General features: G+C 43.4%; 1 protein-coding gene across 2 annotated transcripts in view; it reads left to right on the top strand.

Annotated features, from left to right (window-relative positions):
* LOC111149264 (nuclear receptor binding SET domain protein 2) overlaps positions 1-22,948 on the top strand; it is a 93,071-nt gene that overhangs the window by 19,484 nt on the left and 50,639 nt on the right. For both annotated transcript variants that reach the window (XM_022506229.1, XM_022506230.1), the window contains exons 2-3: positions 11,169-11,793; positions 14,827-14,989. In XM_022506229.1, coding sequence (XP_022361937.1) covers positions 11,257-11,793; positions 14,827-14,989 — 700 coding nt within the window. In that variant the 5' untranslated portion in view covers positions 11,169-11,256. The remainder of the gene's footprint in view (positions 1-11,168; positions 11,794-14,826; positions 14,990-22,948) is intronic.

The following is a 22,948-nucleotide window of genomic DNA, read 5'->3' as shown; positions in this document are numbered from 1 at the left end:
GGCCTGAGCTACTGTTTGTCATGCTGAAGTCTGGCAGTTAACTTATTCTTTATGGATTTTAAGATTTTCTTTTTATCCTTCATGTTCTTTAGTTTCAATATGGTGTATCTAAATATTTTTTAATTTATCTTACTCAGAGCCCTGGGTGCTCTTTGAATCTGAATACATGATTTCCTTTCATCTCTGGAAAAATTTCCATCAGTATGCCTTTGAAATTGCCTTTCCCCCATCCTCCTTAGTCTTTCCTAGAACTCCATTGGAATGAAAGCTCCCTGGGTGCAGAGTATCATTTCTTTTATTGATGGCAACATATACATATCATAAAACTTACAGTTTTAACCATTTTTAGGTGTGCAGTTCAGTGGTATTAAGTACATTTACACTACTGTGTAAGCATTACCACCATCCATCTGCAGAACCTTTTCGTCTTCCCAAACTGAAATTCTGTCCTCATTAAACACTAACTCCCCATTCCTCTTCCCGTTTTCTTACAACCAGCGTTCTACTTTTTGTCTCTATGAACTTGATTACTCTAGGTACTTCATATAGGTGGAATCATACAGTATTTGTCCTTTTGCACCTGGCTTCTTTCACCTAGCGTAATGTTTTCAAGGTCCATCCATGTTGTAGCATGTAGGAATTTATTACTCTCTAAGGCTGTAATTTCTTTTGTATGTATATACTATATTTTGTTGGTCCATTCCTCTGTTGATGGACACTTGGATTGCTTCCATCTTTTAGGTATTATAAATAATACTGCTGTCTTTGTTGGAGTACAAATATCTGTTTGAGTCTCTGCTTTAAATTCTTTTGGATGGGCAAGATTAACTTTTTTGGAGCAGTTTTAGATCTACAGCAAGATTGAGGGGAAGGTTCAGAGATTTCCTGTATATCCTCTACCCCCACATAAGTTTAGTGTCCCTGTGTTCAACATTCTCCCCCAGAGCGGTACCTTTGTACAACTTATGAGATATGGCATAATCCCCAAAGTTCATAGTTTACATCAGGGTTCACTTGTTGTACATTCTATGGTTTTGGACAAATGTGTAATGACAGGTATCCACCATTATAGTATCATACAGAGTAGTTCCTCTGCTGTAAAAATCCTCTTTGTTCTGCCTTTTCATCCCTCTCTCCTAGCAGCTACTGATCTTTTTACTGTTTCTGTTGTTTTTTTGCCTTTTCTAGAAGGTCCTAGAGTTGGACTCATGCAATGTGTAGTCTTTTCTTAAATAATATGCTTTTAAAGTTCTTCCATGTCTTTTCGTGGCTTGATAGCTCCTTTCTTCCTTCTTTCTTTCTTTGCTTTTTTTTCTTTCTTTCTTTTTTTAAAGATTTTATTTATTTATTTGAGAGAGAGAGAGAGAGAGAATAAACATGGAGAAAGGGTAGAGGGAGAAGCAGAGTCTCCACTGAGCAAGGAGCCCAATACGGGACTCAATCCCAGGACCCTGGGATCATGACCCGAGCCGAAGGCAGAGACTTTAACCCACTGAGCCACCCAGGTGCCCCCCAGAAGATACCTTTTTTTTTTAAAGATGTTATTTATTTATTTATTTTTTAAGATTTTATTTATTTATTTGACCGAGAGAGATCACAAGTAGGCAGAGAGGCAGGCAGAGAGAGAGGAGGAAGCAGGCTCCCTGCTGAGCAGAGAGCCCGACGCGGGGCTCGATCCCAGGACCCCGAGATCATGACCTGAGCTGAAGGCAGAAGCTTAACCCACTGAGCCACTCAGGCGCCCCAAGATGTTATTTATTTGACAGACAGAGATCACAAGTAGGCAGAGAGGCAGGCAGAGAGAGAGACAGGAAGGGAAGCAGGCTCCCTGCTGAGCAGAGAGCCTGATGCGGGGCTCGATCCCAGGATCCTGAGACCATGACCTCAGCCGAAGGCAGAGGCTTAACCCACTGAGCCACCCAGGCGCCCCAGAAGATACTTTTTAAAATGAAGCACAGCTTATCAATTATTTCTTTCATGGATTGTGCCTTTAGTGTCATATATGAAAGGTCACTGCCAAACTCATGGTCATCTAGGTTTTCTCTTGTATTATCTTCTAGGAGTTTTGTAGTTTTTTAATTTCACATTTAGGTCTATGATCCATTTTGGGTTAATTTCTGTGAAGGTTATAAGGTCTGTGTCTAGGTTCATTTTTTAAAAAGATTTTATTTATTTGTCAGAAGGAGAGAGAGAGAGAGAAAGCACAAGCACGGGGAGCAGCAGGCAGAGGGAGAAGCCGGCTCCCCGCTGAGCAAGGAGCCTGATGCAAGACTCGATCCCAGGACCCTGGGGTCCTGACCTGAGCGTTAGGCAGGAGCTTAATCAACTGAGCCACCCAGGTGTCCCTAGATTCATTTTTAAAAACGATTTATTTATTTGAGAGAGCGAAAGAGAGAGGGCATTGGGGGAGGGCAGAGGGAGAGGGAGATAAGCAGACTCCTCCCAGAGCATGGAGCCTGACATGGGACTTGATCCCAGGACCCTGAGATCATGACCTAAGCAGAGTCGGATGCCCAACAAACTGAGCCACGTAGGCACCCCTAGATTCACTTTTTTTTTGGCATGTGGATGTCCTGTTGTTCCAGCCCCATTTGTAGAAAGGCTGTCTTGGCTTCTTGTATTGTCTTTCCTCTTTTGTCAAAGATTGATTGACTTTATTTATAAGGGTTTATTTCTGGTCTGTCTATTCTGTTGCACATTTATCTTTTATTTTGCCAATGTGACACTACCTTTGTTAGCGTACCTTCTTCATAGTAAACCTAGAAGTCAGTTAGTGTCAGTTCTTAAACTTTGTTACTCTCTTTCAATACTCTGTTGGCTATTCTGAGTCTTTTGTTTCCCCATATAAACTTGAGAATCAGTTTGTCGATATCCACAAAAGAACTTACTGGGATTTTGAGTGGGATTTCATTTAACCTATAGATCAAGTTGGGAAGAACTGATATCTTTTTTTTTTTTTTTTTTTTTTTTTAAAGATTTTATCCATTTATTTGACAGATCACAAGCAGGCAGAGAGGCAGGCAGAGAGAGAGGAGGAAGCAGGCTCCCCTAGAGAGCAGAGAGCCCGATGCGGGGCTCGATCCCAGGACTCTGAGATCATGACCTGAGCCGAAGGCAGCGGCTTAACCCACTGAGCCACCCAGGCGCCCCGGGAAGAACTGATATCTTGCTAATACTGAGTCCTCCTATCCATGAGCGTGGATTTATTTGGTTCTTTGATTTTATTTATCAGAGTTTTGTAGTTTTTCTTCTATAGGTCTTGTACATATTTTGTTAGATCTGTTCCTGAGTATGTAATTTTTTGGAGTGCTAATGTGAGTGGTGGTTTTAATTTCAAATTCTACTTGTTTATTGCTGGTGTGTAGGGAAGTGATTAGCTTTTGTATATTAGCATGGTATCCTATAACCTCGCTATGAATACTTACTAGTTCCAGGAACTTTTCTGATTCTTTCAGCTTTTCTGCAGAGATGTTCATGTCATCTGTGAACAAAAGTTTTATATCTTTCTTCCCAATCTGTATATTTGTATTTCCTATTCTTGTCTTTTTTGCACTAGCTACGATGGCAGAATGTTTTTAATCCTCTTTTGTTCAGTGCTATAACCCCAGCACATAAGATTTCAGTGTTTGGCACATCATAGGCACTCTATAAATTTTTGAAAGAATGAAACATGCATGTTGTATCTCTTAATCCCTCTTAAATATTTTTCATCTCTTTATCAGCTGTATGCCTTGGTGATTTGTTCATACTTATCTTCTAATTTATTAACTTATGTGTAGCTGTGGTTATTCTGCTATATTCAACTCAGCTATTTTAATTTCATTGCCCATTTTTCTTTTCCAAACCTGCAAATTATGAGAAAAATAATTTCATTTTCTTATTCTGTGGAAGGACACCCTTCCATATTACGCTATGCCTAGCTCCTCGGGTGTTCCTCCCTATTAGTGACAGGTTTGTGTGCTGTGTAATCTCTGTCGTATAGTTCACTTCAGCAAGGAGGTCTTCCACGCGTGCTCTGGGCTGTAGAAGCTCCCCCTGAGTAGTTTCCAGTTTGCCTTTGCAGGGCCCTACCAGCTTCTTTCATTCTGGACCCATTTTTACATCAATTTCTTGGCTCAGGATTTGAGGCATCACAGCCTCCGAGGCAGATTTCTCAAGAGTGATTCTGTCTCGCCGGTCTTCTCTGGTGGGTATTTGCTGAGGGCTCTGCCCTGTGCTTGCCACTGGCTTAGATGGTGAAGGCACTGTGACAGTAGCCATTCTGGTCTGCTCTGGGTGATGCCTGCTCTTCCTCCTCCACGTTTAGAACTACCCTATGAAGTCAGTTGGTCCTCTGTCCACAGCACGTGGAGTGTGGATGAGAGGGTGTTGTCATCTGCACAGTTGGTAAGCATTGGAGCCCAGATTACGGCAGAGGCAGTGGTGTCTATGCTGTGCCCCAAGCCACTCTAGCTGGTTGCTCTCCATGCCCTTCTTACCCGCTGTAGGCTCCGTGTGGGGAGCCAGGAGGCCCAAGTCCTTGCTTCGCACCTTGGCTCTATATTCCACCTGCCAAGCCCAGCTCTGGAAGTGTGGGGTTCTGCCCCTGGCAGTCTCTGCCCTATGAGGCCAATTGCTGTTTCCTTTTCATTTCTGGGCCTGGAGAACTGCTTTGAATTAGGTGATAGAGCTAACTTTTTTCTTTTAAAAGAATTTGACCACCTTCATCAGAAATCTCCTGTAATGTGTTAATATGGTGATGTAACATTAATAGAGGTCCTGATATTGAATCATAATTTTGGGGTAGATCCTCTTTGGTATCTTATTTTAGTGTAGTAATATCTAGGTTTGATTTACTTATGTTTTGTAATATTTATAGTATTTTTTTAGTGCTCATGATCCATAGTTCTTTTTTGGACTCATTGTTTCTGGTTTTGGTATAAGAGTTATGCCAGCCTTCTAAGTTTTCAGAAACTTTTCATTATTTTCTGTCTTAGAGTAATTTAAAGTTTTTTTTTTTTCATTTGTTTATTTTTTAATTTAAGTAATCTATACCTAGTGTGGGAATTGAATGCAGGACCCCAGGTCAAGAGTCACATGCTTCTCCAGCTGAGCCAGCCAGGTGCCCCAGTATTCTTGGAGTAACAGGAATGATATATTTGTGTGATGCATAATACACGACAATTGAAAGGACAGCTCCACTCATATATATCAATGTGGGGAAGTAAAGATACATTGATTGATTAAGTTGCAGAGTAAAGGTGTAGTATGATAGTATTTATAGAAACACAAACCCCGTGAAACAATTCTGTTAGTGGATATATACCATAGACTGGAGGGATGCATGGTGAATTTGAGATGGGAATTGTCTCTGAGGGAGACTGAATGGAACTTATGCTTCAAGAGCAGGCTGACATCATCTTTGTTTTATTTGTTCACTCCTCAAACCCAGACCTCTGGGAGGCAGTACCTGGGGCTAGACTGCTGCTGCCCCCCTGTCTTCCAGCTTTATGGCTTGGGTGTCATAGTTCCTGCACCTGTGCAATGGAATCTCAGTGCCTGCCTCACAGTGTTGTGAGAACACAAAACCCCGGCAAGCTGCAAAAGGCATTTCATTGGTGGTAGGCAGTCTGAGGACCACACAGTAAGCATTAAATACTTAATTCCTAGTTGCTGCTATCTGGAGTTCTCTACCCCCTCAACACCCCCATATAAAACAGACTTGAAGCAAATATGGCAAAATGCTAACATACTGTCATTTTGGAGTGATGGATTTTATCCTGTTGTGCTTTGTACTTTTCTACACTGAAAAACTTAACTCCCTTCTCCAACGTAAGAACAATTGCTAAGAGTAGCCAGTGAAATTCTCTGGGCTTTTCTTCTGTGGTTATTGGGCGTTTCAGGTTTTCTACCCCTTGGTTAGGTTTTGTGTTTTTCTTGAAATGCTAGACAGAGTGTAAGATTTTCTAATTTATTGGTGTAACTTTGGTAACAGACTCTTAGAAAGATAAAACTAAGTGGTCAGTGACTTTCACTGCTGTGGAGGCCAATCATCTCTGGAGTGCCCCGTGCCTTAAAGAGTTCTCACAGGTAGAATCCGGGGAAATAAGCAGCCCACAGTCAGATTAGTAGGGAAAATAGACAAAACACACAAAGAAAAAGCACCACAGGGTGCCTGGGTGGCTCAGTGGGTTGAGCCGCTGCCTTTGGCTCAGGTCATGATCTCAGGGTCCTGGGATCGAGTCCCGCATCGGGCTCTCTGCTCAGCAGGGAGCCTGCTTCCCTCTCTCTCTCTGCCTGCTTCTCTGTCTACTTGTGATCTCTCTCTGTCAAATAAATAATAAAAATAAAATCTTAAAAAAAAAAAGCACCACAAATGAAAAAAAAAAACAAAACCCAGTAGTAAAAACAGTCTTGCAAAGTCTACATATTTAAGACAATTATATTTAATATATTTAAGAATTTAAAATAAACTTGAAAATACCAACAGGAGCAACCAATTTTTTTTTCTTGGTGTTGTTAAGATTTTATTTTTATTTATTTGACAGAGAGAGAGATCACAAGTAGACAGAGAAGCAGGCAGAGAGAGAAGGGGAAGCAGGCTCCCCGCTGAGCAGAGAGCCTGATGCGGGGCTCGATCCCAGGACCCTGAGATCACAACCCAAGCTGAAGGCAGAGGCCTAACGCACTGAACCACCCAGGCACCCCTTAGCATTATTTTCTTAGCAGCTCCCCTAACTAGGATTGCGGTTTGCACATGTAACTCATCATGCTCTACTTAGAGTTATTACACTACTCACTGTAGTATAAGTGAATATACTATACACTGAAATAGAAGATTCTTGCAACTGTCTAGATTTACTTCCTTTCCCATGCTACAGTTGTCATATATTGTAACAAGTTATAGTCCCAATAATCTTATAAATTTTGCTTTAGTTACATGAATTTTAAACTTAAGAACAAATACTTTTTTTTTTTTTTAAGATTTTATTTATTTATTTGACAGATCACAAGTAGACAGAGAGGCAGGCAGAGGGGGAGGGGAAGCAGTCTCCCTGCTGAGCAGAGAACCCAGTGCGGGGCTTGAGTCCAGAACCCTGAGATCATGACCTGAACCGAAGGCAGAGGCTTAACCCACTGAGCCACCCAGGTGCCCCACCCAGGTGCCCCAACAAATAGTCTTTTATGTTTACCAGTATATTCAACATTTCTGGTGCCTTCCATTTCTTCTTAAAGATCCAGGTTTCAGTCTGATCTTATTTCTCTTCAACCTGAAGAAATTCTTTTAGTATGTCTTGTATAGATCTGCTGTTAACTTTAAATAGTTTGTATTTCTTTTAAAATAGCATTTTGCTGGGGTGCTTGGGTGGCTCAGTCATTTAAACATCTGACTTCGGCTTAGGTCATGATCTTGGGGTCCTAGGATAAAACCCCATGTTGGGCTCCCCACTCAACGGGGAGTCTGCTTCATCCTCTTCCTTGGCCTCTTCCCCTGCTCATGCCCTCTCTGTGTCTCTCAAATAAATAAAATCTTTTTTTTTTTAAAGATTTTATTTATTTATTTGACAGAGAGATCACAAGTAGGCAGAGAGGCAGGCAGAGAGAGAGGAGGAAGCAGGCTCCCTGCCGAGCAGAGAGCCCGATCCCAGGGCTCGATCCCAGGACCCCGGGATCATGACCTGAGCCCAAGGCAGAGGCTTTAACCCACTGAGCCACCCAGGCGCCCCAAGGGTGTTTATTTTTTTAAATTCTGTTAAACTACACGTAATGTAAAACTTATCTTAAGTATTTTTTTTAAAGATTTTGTTTATTTGACAGACAGATAACAAGTAGGCAGAGGGGCAGGCAGAGAGAGAGGGGGAAGCAGGCTCCCCACTGAGCAGAGAGCCCGATGTGGGGCTCCATCCCAGGACCCTGGGATCATGACCTGAGCTGAAGGCAGAGGCTTTAAACCACTGAGCCACCCAGGTGCCCCGTCTTAAGTATTTTCAAGTGTATTGTTAAGTGGTATTAAGTACATTCACCTTGTTATGCTGCTGTCCCCACCGTCTATCCGCAGAACTCTTTGTCTTGTGAGTCTGAAACTCTTACATTTATCAAACACTAACTTCCTATTCCTTCTCGTTCCCCCACCCTGGCCCCTGGTTCCCACCATCTACCTTCTGTCTCCATAGGTCGGCCTCCTCTAGGGACCTCATGAAGTGGAATCATCAATATTTGGCCTTGGTGTCTGGCTTCCTCCACTGAGCACAATGTCCTCTAGGTTCCTCCATGTGGTGGCCGGTGTCAGAGTCCCCTTCCTGTTTAAGACTGAGGAACATTCCATTCTGTGGATGGACCACGTTTTGCTTCTCCATTCATTGGTTGATAGACACTTGGGTGCTTTCCTGTCTTAGCTGCTCTGAATCATGCTACAGTGAACATGGGTGTGCAAACACTTCTTGGAGACCCTGCTTTCAGTTCTTTGGGGTACATACCCAGCTGTGGAATTGCTGGGTCATAGGGTAGTTCTATTTTTAATTTTGTGAGGGACTTCCATTCTGTTTTCTGCGGCGGCTGCGCCATTTTGCACTCCCACCAGCACTGCACAGGGTTCTAATTTCTCCATATCCTCACCAACACTGGTTATTTCATGGTTTTTTTTGAGAGTAGCCATCCTACTGGATGTGAGGTAGGATCTCATTGTGGTTTTGATCTTAAAGTGGTGTTTTGGTTTGTGTTTTTTTTTTTGTCCAGCAGCTGGAGTCTTGTTTCAGTTATTTTATAAACTGGGCTACTTGGACTCTATCACATATATGTGTCAGCCTGGAATTTGGACATGGTTTATATGCAGAATTTGGGGCTCCTCCTCAATGGCTCTCTTCTGTTAGAAGTTGTACTTTTTTTTTGTTGTTGTTAAAGATTTTATTTATTTACTTGAGATAGAAAGAAAGGGAGAGAGAGCATGAGCAGGGATATAAAAGGAGAGGGAGAAGCAGGCTCCCCGCTGAGGCAGCCTGACATGGGGCTCTGTCTCAGGACCCCGGATCATGACCTGAGCCAAAGGCAGACACTGAGCCAACTGAACCACCCAGGCGCCCTTAGAAGTTTTACTTCTTTAAAAAAATTTTTTTTAAAGATTTTATTTATTTATTTGACAGACAGAGATTACAAGTAGGCAGAGAGGCAGGCAGAGAGAGAGGAGGAAGCAGGCTCCCTGCTGAGCAGAGAGCCCGATGTGGGGCTCGATCCCAGGACTCTGAGATCATGACCTGAGCCGAAGGCAGAGGCTTTAACCCACTGAGCCACCCAGGCGCCCCAGAAGTTTTACTTCTTGTACAACTGTTCCCATTGCCTCGAACTTTCTTTAAGAACAAAACTGAAAGCCGGGATATTCTGGCACTGCTCCTTTCTTCCAGGAGCGGACTCCTGTTTGTTTTCTTCCTGCTTTTGGTCTTTGTGTCTTCAGGTAGTTGTTTTTTATATTTTTGCCCAGTTAATCTGACGTGAGCTGGAATAATTTACCTTAAAAAAATACCGTGTGAGTGAAAGCACGTGCTCTTCTACGTGTTCTGGTGCTAGAAGGCGTCTAGTGCCTGTGAAGCTAAACTGGAACTTGGGCTGTTGAGTTTGCTCTTTATTCCTGTGTCTCCACTGAGGTCTGTGTGGAAACTGCAGGTGCTACAGTCTGGTCCCCATTGCTGCACTTGAGCTTTCTCTGCCTCCACACTCTTGGCATTTTCAGCCAGGTAATTCGTTGTTGTGGGGGCTGGCCTCTGTGTAACAGGCTTCTTGACCCTTCCCAGTAGATGTCAGTAGCAGCTCCCCAGAGGTAACAATCAGAAAATGTTTCTAGACAGTACTGAGTGTCCCTGGGGAGCAGAGTCTTCCACAGCTTAGAAGTGCTGCAGTACATGTGTGCATCTCTCTGCTTTGTACTCTCAGCTTCTCGCTGGTGTCTGATGCTGCTGGCGTTGCCTTCTGGGAGGGGTCTCCTTGGTGGCCGTCCTAGTGTAGTCTTGGTGAATGTATTCCCAGCTGGAATGGGTGCCTGCCCGTTCCTTGTTCCTAGCTGACCTTTGGGTTTTGGTGCTTTCACTGGGAGTCCCCAAGTGGGGTCTAAAGTTGTACAGTAAAGCCTCTGATTATCCCATGTAGCCCAAGGGGTCTTCTTAAAACTGCCCCCTTCTGCCCTTAGGCCTCAAGCGGCCAGCAGGGCACATTGCAAGTAGTGCACGTTATGACTCAGCAGTGTTGACCTCGCTAGTTAATCTTCAGGAGATAGCTAAATAAAATTTGCCATTACTACAGTACTTCTTGTCATAACATTTAATTTTGGGCCTGGGCCAGGAAGGGGTGGACAACAGAGGTTAGTCTGAGCATAAACCAGAACTGACTCGGGCTGTTTTCTCACTTTGTAAGCGCCCACCCCACCCCTCCCGCCCCACCCCGGGTCCCCAACATCAATCTGGAACTAATGGTGTGCCAGCCTTTGGGAGATCTGGTTATCAACTGTGCTGATTAGTAACCTTGGGTGTGTCACTGGAACCCATCTGCCTGGGAGTCCTCAGCTGTGACCAGAGGAACTTTGTTTTGTGCTGTTCCCTCTTGTCCTTTTACAAAGGCCTGTCTTTGTTGTTGTTTTTAAGGATTTTATTTATTTGAGAGATAGAGTGTGCACAAGTGGGGGGAGAGGCAGAGGCGGAGAGAGAAACAGGCACCTTGCTGAGCAGGGAGCCAGACTCTGGGCTCCATCCCAGGAACCGGGACCATGTGCTGAGCCGAAAGCAGACACTGAGCCATCTGAGCCCCGAAGGTGCCCCCGAAGGCCTGGCTTTGTGTGAGCTGCCTCAGGCACATGCACCAACGGTGATCTCCCCACTCAACAGTGATTGAGGCAACTGAAGCCAGTATCCACAGCCACGGTGCTGGGTCGTGGTGGTGGCACAACTCGTGTCTCCATGCCTTTTTTTGTGTTCTCTAGTGTTCTCCCCCTTAAAAATGATCCCTGTTCTTTTCCTTGCAACTTTATCATTTTGTGATTCTGTCTCATTTTTGTGAAATTAGAACTGCGTCTGTGACCCAAATGATTATGGAAATATTGTAAATTTTCTCAAAACAAACGACTACCCAAAGTTGTAGCAGTGTCAGCATGCTTGTGAGGTTTAAACATAATGTTTCTTTTTATTTGTGTTTTTCTAATATTGTAGTGTTCTAAGAACGGAAGCATCTGGGCTGAATGGAAGTTAGCATCAAAGAAGTCCTCTTTCTGTTCAGAAAGTTGTAAAGTGCATAAAGATGAAGCAGGCACCAGAAATCCTTGGCAATACAAATGGAAAGACTCAGAACTGTGAAGTGAATCGTGAATGTTCTGTGTTCCTCAGCAAAGCCCACCTCTCTACCAGTCTGCAGGAGGGGGTCATGCAAAAGTTTAATGGCCATGATGCACTTCCCTTTATTCCATCTGAGAAGCTGAAAGACCTAACTTCGCGTGTATTTAATGGAGAACCTGGTGCTCATGATGCCAGATTACGTTTTGAGTCCCAGGAAGGGAAAGGACTTGGGACACCGCCTAACACCACCCCTATCAAAAATGGCTCTCCGGAAATTAAGCTGAAGATCACCAAAACATATATGAATGGGAAACCTCTCTTTGAATCTTCTATTTGTGGTGACAGTGCTGCTGCTGTGTCCCAGTCAGAAGAAAATGGACAAAAACCAGAAAATAAGGCAAGAAGGAGCAGGAAGAGAAGCATAAAATATGACTCCTTACTGGAGCAGGGTCTTGTTGAAGCAGCACTGGTGTCCAAGATCTCAAGTCCCTCAGATAAAAAGGTATCCGTGAGGCGCTGTGGCCAGGGTACAGCCAAGTGCAACAGCCTGTTGCCCTAACGTGGGAACCACGGGAGGGTGCTTCTGCATGTGGGGTTGGCTGGAGGGGAGCAGAGGCCACTGTGCATCTGCTCTCCAGCTCCCCTGTCTGCACATGGCTGACCATGGCGCCTGGGCCGTGCTTGGGCCCCCACTTTAGGACACCCTGACATTGCCTCCCGTAAGCCTCACAGCAGCCTGTTGAGTCCATTGTGTGGCCTGGGGAGGTTAACTAAGTGTTCAAGATTAAAATGACTAAAGAGAGGTAAAACCAGTTTCTAAACCTGGGTCTGGCCAATTCCACAGCCCTTGACCTTTAGGCTGTGCTGTTTCCATGGATCTTATCTCCAGAGACATTCTTTAGCCTAATTGCGGAGGGGTGTTGGGACCTAGCTTGAGGCTTCTTCAGTTTATACCATCTGAGGAGTGAGAAGCAAAGCTGTGTTGTGCAGGAGTGCTCCTGTCCTTCCACGTGGTTCACTGTCCACTTGTCTCCTCTACCAGGGCGTCCGGCACATGGTCTACCTCCTTGGCGGCTGGGCTGTGTCCCACACTTTCACATTCTAGGTTCCCAATGCAGAGCCCAGCACTTGAACACATCTGAGGAAGTGTTCACTTATCCAACACTGGGTGGAAACCTCTTGACTTAAAATGAAGGAAGGTAGTGGTTTTTGTCTCTGTATCTTAAAGTGGCACTCAGGATGGCCTGCTACTTAAATCAGTGTTGGCCAGAGAATACAGCCGGAGCTTTGGCCTTGGCAGAAGGAGGTAGGGAGGGTGCCAGGGGCTGATGGTCTGTATACAGTCTGTATGAACAGAATCTGGAAGTTGCCTGGTGCCCACTAGTCTTTAGTTGAAGCTCCAGGCTCCCTTGCAGGCGTGTACAAAGGGAACCTGAAACTAGTTCGGGTTGGAATATTTAATCATCATCAAGGTTGGGATATTTAGTTTAAATTTACAGTTGAGGAATTTTACAGTTTTCACATATAAGAGGGGAAATGGCTACAGTTTCCTTAAAATTGTTAAAATAATGAAGATTTTTAAGGGTTTAAAAAAAGTGCTTTAAGGGGCACCTGGATGGCTCAGTGGGTTGGGCCTCTGCCTTCGGCTCAGTTTGTGATCTCAGGGTCCTGGGATCGAGCCCCGCATTGGGCTTTCTGCTCAGCGGGGAGCCCGCTTCCCCCCTTCTCTCTCTGCCTGCCTCTGCCTAATTGTGGTCTCTGTCTGTCAAATAAATAAATAAAATCTTTAAAAAAAAAAGTGCTTTAAGTGCTCAGGAGCTGTTTAGTTGTTGCTAATGTAATTACGACAGTGAATTATTTATTTATTTTTAAAAAATATTTATTTGACAGAAAGAGAGAGAGAGAGGGAGAGAGAGCACATACAAGCAGGGGGAGTGGCAGGGAGAGGGAGGGGGAGAAGTAGGCTCCCTGCTGAGCAGGGAGCCTGATGTGGGACTTCATCTCAGGACCCTGGGATCATGACCTGAGCTGAAGGCAAGACGCTTCACTGACTGGTCCCAGGCGCCCCTACCACAGTGAAGTTTTTGAAAGATCAATTTAGTGAGCTGGGCTGATGCAGTGGGTTTTTGAAGTGCCCATGTTTGTGGGGGACCTCACTCTTTCATAGGGGAGGAGGCCAGTGCAAGTGCTTCCTAGCTCTGCTGCCTGGTTTTGTGAAAACCTGAATTTTGACTCTCCATCTTCAGAGTGGGGGTGATACCACTTATCTTCATGGGGCTGCCATGTAGCTTAGATGGCACAGAACGTAAAGCTGGGATGCTGTGGAGGAATCAGCATAATGTGGCCACTTTGTGCCAGCCCTTCCCAGCAGGCACGCTGAACTTTTTAACAATTACTGAGATTTCAGAGCTGCTGTTCTTGGTTTACAGATGAGGAAACTGAAGCCCAGACAAGTTCAGCAACTTGCCTACGTATGTAGAGCTCTTAGGGGAAAGCTCAGGAGTTCACACTCACAAGGAGGCCAGGAGTCAAGCCAACTCTGCTTGTCCCACTGGAGGGCAGAACTGAGAGGGGTGTGTGGTGGCAGTGGCCCTGGTCAGGTCTCCAGCCTCCTAAGTGACATGTGTTCTGAGGTGGAGAAACAGGCTTAGAGTCCCAGGACTCAAATCACAGATGGAGCCGAGACTTGCTGCCAAGCCCTCCTGATGTCCTTGCCACTCTGGGTCCTCCCATGTTGGGTGATGCACGTGCTCCAGAGAACTGACAGATGTGTGGCTGGGGAGCAGGGGTGGGGGGGTGTCAGAATATGGATTCAATTCATGCAAATTCTTCTTTGACCAGGTGAATAAAGCACCGTTAAAGACCATCAACTAGGCCAAAGAAGTAGATTTACGTAGGGCTCTCCATCATAATGTTGAGTACCTACTGTGTGTGCCAGGCACTATGCTGATTCTCTAGTTAGGGCAAGGGACAATTACTGAAGTAATAGCAGGGGAAGCATGCTCCTTTTTTTTTTTTTTTTTAAATTTTATTTATTTATTTGAGAGAAAGCATGAGCAGGAAGGAGGGGGAGAAGCAGACTCCTCACTGCACAGGGAGCCCCATGTGGGGCTTGATTCCAGGACCTTGGGATCATGACCTGAGCCGAATGCAGGTCGGATTAACTGACTGAGCCACCCAGCCCCCCCTCCTTTTTAAGATGTTAATTATTTATCTGAGGAAAGATACTGAGAGCATGAGTTGAGAGGAAGGGGCAAAGGGAGAGGGAGAAGAAGGCTCCCTGCTGAGCAGGGAGCCCAATGTGGGGCTCCATTCCAGGACACTGAGATCATGACCGAAGGCAGATGCTTAATCAATTGAGCCACCCAGGTGCCCCGCAAGCATGCTCCTTTTTCCGGGGTGTGTGTGTGTGTGTGTGTGTGTGTGTGTGTGTATTTGTATTTTAAACCTCTAGCCTGATTAATCTTTGGATAAAAGGCTGGATTTAGGGGTACTCATTGGATGTGTTAGTATGTCTTTTGTTGTTCATTTTCAGATTGCACCTAAGAAAGAGTCCTGTCCAAATACTGGCAGAGACAAAGACCACCTATTGAAATATAATGTCGGTGATTTGGTGTGGTCTAAAGTGTCCGGTTACCCCTGGTGGCCATGCATGGTTTCTGCTGATCCACTCCTTCACAACTATACCAAACTTAAAGGTATTGTGTTTTTGTACTATTTTTTCATCTTTCTCATTCTGTACTTAATCTTTCTAATATCCAAAATTTTTTTCTTACTCTTCCATAGCCCTACTATGGTTCTTTGTTTTTTCTATTAAAAAAATTGTGTTAAAATACACATAACATAAACTCTACCATCTTGACCATTTTTAAGTGCACAGCTCAGTGGTACTAAACATGTTCACATTGTTGAATGGCTGTCACCACCGTCCATCCCAGGACTCACTCACCTTGTGAATCTGAACCTCAGTGTCCATTCAGTAATAATTCCCTATTCCTGCTCCTCCCAGCACTGTTCTGTTGTTTGTCTACTTTTTGTAGTTTGGTTTGCAGTTCTCTAAGGGTTAGTGATGCTGAGCATCTTTACTTGTGCTTATTGGCCATTTGTGTGTCTCTGAAGAAATGTCTATTCTAGGCCTTTGTTCATATGTGAATCAGATTTTGTTTTTTTTGTTGTTAAATTTACAGTGGTTCATTTTGCAACTTTAAAGTTAATAATTGGTTCAGATGTAACACATTGCCATTTGTTTTTGTATCCAACTCGATATGTACTTTATCTGATTGGATTATTATTAATAGAGGAGTGGTCTTGGCCTTATATTGCTTTTTAGGTTTTATGATAATTTATTACTCTTTAGGTAAACAGTGATTGCTTATTTCAGCGTGATTTTCAGAAATTGTATTTTATATTAAGTTTGAGTTATAAAAAAATGTCCCAGTTTATTTTTTAGGCCTGTGGGAAGAAGGAAAAAACTAGAAATGATCTTTGGCATCATGAAAATTGGGAATATAAATTGGTCCATGGAACAACTGAAGAACACATTAAGAATATAATATGTTATTGATACAGATTAGAGCAGATGCAAACCTAAATATTAATTGGAGAGCTCACAAAACAAAAAAGCTCGTGTGTTTTTAGAGGAAAAAATGAGTTCAGGTGGTTTAAGATTCTTCTAGAAATTTCTTACAGAATAAAGTTTGAATTTAGTTTGAGGAAGGTGATAAATGGTGAGCACAGTGTTGGAGCTGAGCCAGGGTAGTGCCCAACTGACCTGTGCTCCCTACAGAACTGTGGTGACTAGACCTGCAGACTGAGCCTGGCGGGCTTCCCGGCCTCTTAGTACTGCTGATCACTCAGCCTTCTGTGGCATCTTAGTGGTACGGGAGCGCATGTCCCCTCCTGTTCTTGGCTGGAGGTCTGAGCTCTCATAGGAGCAGCATTGCTGCTCTCATTACAGGTTGGGATGCTCTTGGCTTGCTGTGTTGAAGCATATGGCTGCTGGGGATGGGGTGTGGGGGTGCCCACCTGGCAAAGAGATTTGAGAGGAGGTGGGTTCAGGACGAAGAGGACCATGTTCGAGTCCCGAATGCCTCTGAGTCCCGCCCAGCCTTCTGCCTCGGGGTGGTTGGACTCTGCCTTGAGGCTCAGGAAAGCACAGGACTTGTGGCTAGAAGAGCCTTTGGGTTGGCTTCAGCTCTGACTCCATGGAGGACCTTTGGGATCCTCAGCTTGCCAGAATTGGGGAGTCCCTCCCATGAGGCTTCAGGGACCCCAGGATGCACCCCAGAGGCATCTAGACTTGGTAGAGTATGAAAAAAGTTACCAGTTGAGACTGGCTGGGCAGGCACACAGGTGTGCACCAGAGGTGTTGCTGGTTCCTTCCCAGCTCTGTAAAACCACACAGCAAAGCAAAGTGGAAGTCACGGGGATGGGGGGGTGAGGAGCTGAGGGGGTGGGGGTGGCGTGGGGGAGGGTTTATAACCACACGCCACTGGTCTGTCTAGCACATTGCAAGCAATTTTGAATGTGTAGGTATTTCGACTTTGTTTATATGACGCTCCTGGTATCTCAGACCTATGTGATTGAAGGGATCTTTTGAATGTCTCTTGGTTCCAGCTCCTGGGATTAATTAATTTTAATTTCATTACATCTTTCTCTTGATTTAGAGCAAAATAATTCCTGTAGTCTACAGCATCCTGTCCGAATGACATGCACACACAGCACCATTTTTATTCTCTCTCACTTCCTCCTCTTTTATTCTCCAGCCCTTACTCTTGCTTACAATGTTGGAGCAGAGCATTATGCTCCCAGTGGAGGCATGGGCTCTGGAGTCAGCCTGCCAGGGTCTAGCACAGCTGGTTGGTCTAGTCATGAACTGCTTAACTTCCTTAAGCCCCAATTTCCCTATATCTGAAAAAGGAGGGTAATGATAATAACACTTGTTTGGAAAAGGTCTTTCCATGGTAAGTAGTGACCATTCAGATGTTAGCACACGTTACTGTCCTTTTCTTTTTTTACTTTTAAAACCTGTATTTTTATTTTATCTGTCCCTTTTCCCCTGGTCACCTCTAGGGTTCTTTACTGAAAGCATTCCAGTTTTCCAGCATTCCTCTGCAGGATCCTAGTGTTGGATCATTTAATTTAGCTAATTTTATACCCATTTTTAGTGCCTTTATATCATCAGACATGCCCTGGCTTCCCCAGTAGTCCCAAGGGTTCATACTTGAGTTCCATCTTATCGCTTGTTTGTTTGCTTTGTGAAAGAGTTTATTTATTGTTTGCTTGTTTGTTGTTTATTTAAAAACCTTCCAAGCCCTTGCTTCAAAGCCTCACTCCTAGATGTGTCAGCAGGGATCTTCTAAGAACAAGGACAGGTTCCTGCCCAACTCAGCACCCAGACACATGAGGGAAACACTGTCTCATTGTCAGGGCTCTTGCTTAGACTTCCCCAGCAATCTTCAGTATTTTCCCTGTGCCTTTTTTTCATCACTCTGGGTTGAAAAGGGTGTTTGCATTGCATTTAGCTGTCTGCTATCTTGTCTTTTTAGGGTCCTGCAGTCTAGACCAGCACTCCTTGCCCCCAGCACTCATTGCTCTCATCTCTTGTGATCAGACTCTGGTCCATAAGACCAGCCGGGAGTACCATGTAGGTGTTCACTGAATACCTCCCTTCTTGCAGTATGTTTCTCTAGGAGTTGTTTGGGGATGCAGAGGAGGGAGTACCTGGTAATCACAAGCAAATCAACTTCAGAGGACTGGTAGTGTGCATTTGAAAAGTAGTTCAGAAGGAAGGGAACCACGATGAGCATACTCCAGCTGACAGGAGATTCACACGACCTTCTAAAAGAAAAGGGGTCAGAGGACACTGAGAATGCGGGGGAGGAGGGCTGACAGAAGGACACATGTCTCAGTTGAATTTCATCAGGAGCTCTTGGGGTCGGCTTTCCCACTTCCCAGTAGGTGGTGGCCGACAAAACTCCAATAGAAAATATAGACCTTTTTTGTTATTAGTGAGTAATCTGTGGCTATGCTTGGAAATTAATTTCTTTTCTTTTTTTTTTTTTTTTAAAGATTTTATTTATTTATTTATTTGAGAGCAAGACAGTGAGAGAGAGCATGAGGGAGGAGAAGGTCAGAGGGAGAAGCAGACTCCCCACGGAGCTGGGAGCCCGATGTGGGACTCGATCCTGGGACCCCGGGATCATGACCTGAGCCGAAGGCAGTCGTCCAACCAACTGAGCCACCCAGGCTTCCCGGAGATTAATTTCTTAGTTTCTCCTGCCAGTCTTTCCTCATGATTTTAGCACTCCTTTATAATCCATTGGCTTATAAAATGGTAACTGTCCATTTTTATCATGTTTTCGTATTTAACTGGCATTTTTCTGTGAAAATGAGCTTCCTTTTAAAAATTTTAGTTATATGGTGGGGCGCCTGGGTGGCTCAGTCGTTAGGCGTCTGCCTTCAGCTCAGGTTATGATCTCAGGGTCCTGGGATCAAGCCTCGCATCCGGCTGTCTGCTCAGGAGGGAGCCTGCTTCCCCCTCTCTCTCTGCCTGCCTCTCTGCCTATGTGTGATCTCTGTCTGTCAAATAAATAAATAAATAAATCTTAAAAAACGACAACAACAAAACAAAAATTTAGCTATATAGCATAGTTCTTACTTTTTTTTTTTTTAAGGATTTTATATATTTGTTTGATTGAGAGAGGGAACACAAGCAGGGGGAGTAGGAAAGGGAGAAGCAGACTTCCCTCTGAGCAAGGAAGCAGGGCTCCATCCCAGGACCCTGGGATCATGACTGGAGCTGGAGGCAGGTGCCTAATGACTGAGCCATCCAGGCACCCCAGTCCTTAATCTTTAAAAAAAATTTTTTTTAATTTGATTTAATTAACATATAGTGTATTATTAGTTTCAGAGGTAGAATTTTTAGTGATTCATCAGTTGCATATAACACCCAGTGCTCATTACATCAAGTGCTTTTCTTAATGCCCATCACGCAGTTACCCCATTTCCCTGTCCTTTCTTTCATTTTTTTTTTAAAGTTTTCATTTATTTATGAGAAAAGAGAGCATGAGCGGGGTGAGGGGCAGAGGGAGAAGCAGACTCCCCGCTGAGCAGGGAGCCCGATGCAGGACTCCATCCCAGGACCTTGGGATCATGGTCCTGAGCTGAAGGAAGATGCTTAACCGACTGAACCACCCAAGCTTCCCAGTCCTTACTCTTTCTAATGCTCAAATTGTCCCAAATTTAACGAGCAGGAGTCCCACTAAGTCCCTTTCAGCAGAGCCCTTTTGACATGTCTCAGTCAGCCTTTGACCACTTCTTACATGTGGCCCAGTAAGATGCTCATTTTATACTTTGTTTCCCCTTGTCAGGGAATCAGCTAGTTTCTTGGAGAAAACTTGGGTCTTTTTAGAAGACAGTGATGTGTAGAAGCCCAGATCTGGGCACCAGTTGTGTTCAGCGCTGTGGGAGACCGAGATCTCACAGGGATGTGTGAGGTGGCACTCCAGGAAGCACTGAGACCTGGCTCCAAGTGGAGCTCTGGGTCCGTTTATGATTCCTGAACACTTGGCAGGCAGCAACTCCATGGTGGCAGTGACATGGTGAGTAATAGGTATACTTTGAGGGTTTAGACGTCCTTGTTGGGGAAGGACTAAGGACCTGAAGAAGGGGTGGCTTCTGGCATAGAGCTGGCTGAACATGCGGGTCTTGTGAAGCAGGTATTTTTTTTTTTTCCTGTGAGATGCAGCTCCCTCACCCTACCCCGTATCCCCACCCCCAATTTTATTTCCTTTATTTTTGTGTATGTGTACTCCCCCCCCAACTTATCATGCTTGGATTTATAGATATGTTTGAATTTAGATCTTAGTGATGCATTTAGATTTTAAGAATTGAAGTATAATATACATGCAGAAGAGAATACAACTCATAAGCTGCAACTCAATCCAGGCTCTTTTGAGAAACTTCCTGTGAAAAGTTAAGTTAATAAAAGTTTTAGTAGCATTTTTGTGATATATATTAGCATAACTTGTCTACTATTTATAAGGGCATCCAGGTGGATGAGCAGCTTTGAGGCCTGACTCTTTAAATTGGAAACAGAAGATAAATGTATGTTTTAGATATTATACTGTGAAAAAGGAATTCTTTTGGATCTGGGAGCTTCATGATCTTCTTGACACGTCTGTTCTCGTAAGATAACTGGGGTCAGGAGTCAAGTAATTATCTGTTGTGGAAAATTTTATTGTTACTTTTTCTGTTATGGAAGGGAACCCTCATTGGTTTATTTCCAAATTCCGGCATTTTCTAAAAATACTATAGGTAATCTGGCTTTCTCATATCTTGGGTTATTTAATAGTATAATCTCACTGATTTTTTTTCTTTTTTGCTTGTTCTCTCAGTTACTAAGAGGTGTGTTAAAATCATCCACTGTGATAGTGAATGTACCTTTTTTTCCTTTGCAATTTTGTCAGTTTCTGCTTTACCTATTTTGGTGCTCCAGTGCCCCCCAGGGACTAAGCCAGGAAATTCAGGCATGGTGATGCTTGTCCTTTATTTCCTGTAGAACTTTGTGCTGTCATGTCCTTGTGATTTTGTCCTTGTGCTCTATTCTTGCCTCTGTGGACCTTGTCTGCATTTTTTATGGCTTCTCTTCCTCCCTAGAGCTTCAGCTCCAAAGCAGCCATGTCTCTTTGTGGAATCCATTTTGCATGCATGGGTGACTGCTGTTAACTCAAAGGATTCTATAGAATCTGGAGACACTCTGGCTCAATCTGGCCCAGAGGGTCAGGGACCACCTTAAGTCCCCTGGGCCATGATGGGGAGGAAAGGATTGTAATGCAAAATTAGGTACCTGGCTGTTGGTGGTTCTCTTAGCAGGAATTGTAAGTAGGTAGAGTCGATGACAGTTGTTTTCTTTTTTTTTTTTTTTAAAGATTTTATTTATTTATTTGACAGAAATCACGAGTAGGCAGAGAGGCAGGCAGAGAGGGAGAGAGGAGGAAGCAGGCTCACCGCTGAGCAGAGAGCCCGATGTGGGGCTTGATCCCAGGACCCCGAGATCATGACCTGAGCCGAAGGCAGAGGCTTTAAACCCCTGAGCCACCCAGGCGCCCCGATGACAGTTGTTTTCATACCAACCATGATTGATGAACATCAGAAATCACAGGAAGAAATAATTACTAATAAATGGTGGGACAACTGGTTAATTATGTGGTAATATAAAACAGTGAGATATTCACCTCTCAACTTGAACCAAAGAAATTCATGTGGATTAAAGAAACCCATAAAAATAGGGGAAAATTAGGTTATATTGCTACCAAATGTCTAGGCAGGAAAGAACTTCAAAACTAAGTACATTTGGGGCACCTGGGTGGCTCAGTGGGTTAAAGTCTCTGCCTTCAGCTCAGGTCATGATCCCAGAGTCCTGGGATCAAGTCCTTCATCGGGCTCTCTGCTCAGCAGGGAAACCTGCTTCCTCCTCTCTCTCTCTCTGCCTGCCTCTCTGCCTACTTGTGATCTCTGTCTGCCAAATAAATAAATAAAATCTTAAAAAAAAAATTTAAAAAACCCCCCAAAACTAAGTACATTTATTTTACAAACTTGGGATTGTACTATAGTATTCTTCTCTGCTTTTTTTCACCTGACCTGTAAGGAGCATTTTTCTGTGTAGTTAACTATTTATAAAAAGTAATGTAAGTTCATATTATTTCATCATATGCACTATAACAGATTTTCTGCATTATGCAAATGCTGTGACACATGTCTATAGTCCTTTTCATGACCAAGGAAAGTTCTTTCAAAGTATTAAAGTAATGGAAGGAGTTACAAATCCCTTAACATATTTTTGAATCTCACCTATTATAAAATCAAAGAAGTATACACACTTATAAACAGACCAAATTCTACTGAGAGGTTAATTGTGAAAAATAGTTCACTCTCCTCCTTAGAGCTAATTATTTTTAACTCTTCTAACATTTTCTTTTAGTTTTAAATACTGTCTTTCGATTTATCATTTAGATATTTTCTGTTGATTTTCTTTTATGGAAAATGAAGACTGATTTTTCAATCATTTATTTCTTTTCTTTCCATTCTTTGCATATAATTAATTCAGTGTTCTTTGGTGTTTTTTGTTTGTTTTAATTTTTAGCCTATTGGTCACTCCAGGGGGCAAATTAACTAACTGTTTTTATTACATCAAACATAAATGTTTACATAATTTTGACTATGTAAATATCATTCAGTGCAAAGCAAATTGTGTTCTAATTACATTTTCTTTTTTGTACAACTTTTTGTTTTTCTTGGAGTTAATTATTGCCTTTCTTTCTTTCTTTCTTTCTTTCTTTCTTTCTTTCTTTCTTTCTTTCTTTTTCTTTTTCTTTAATAGGCTCTATATCCAATGTGGGGCTTGAACCCACAACCCTGACGTCAAGCATTACATACTCCACTGATGAGCCAGGCAGGCACCCTGCTTTTTTTTTTTTTTTTTTTTTTTTTTTTCCCCAAATATTCATTTCTCTGTCCCTGAAACTCATCCTATTATACAGTTTCTCCTGTTGGGGGAGAAAGTGAAAACCTGTGTTTGATTGCCATTTTCCTTTTCTGCTCCTTGGATCTCACCTTTTTTTTTTTTTTTTTTTTTTTTTTTTTTTTTTTTTTTT

Source organism: Enhydra lutris, unplaced genomic scaffold, assembly GCF_002288905.1.
Source record: "Enhydra lutris kenyoni isolate GAN:26980312 unplaced genomic scaffold, ASM228890v2 scaffoldscaffold21, whole genome shotgun sequence".
Lineage (NCBI taxonomy): Eukaryota > Metazoa > Chordata > Mammalia > Carnivora > Mustelidae > Enhydra > Enhydra lutris.
Note: the sequence above shows the minus strand (reverse complement) of the source record. Positions and strands in the feature narration are given on the sequence as shown.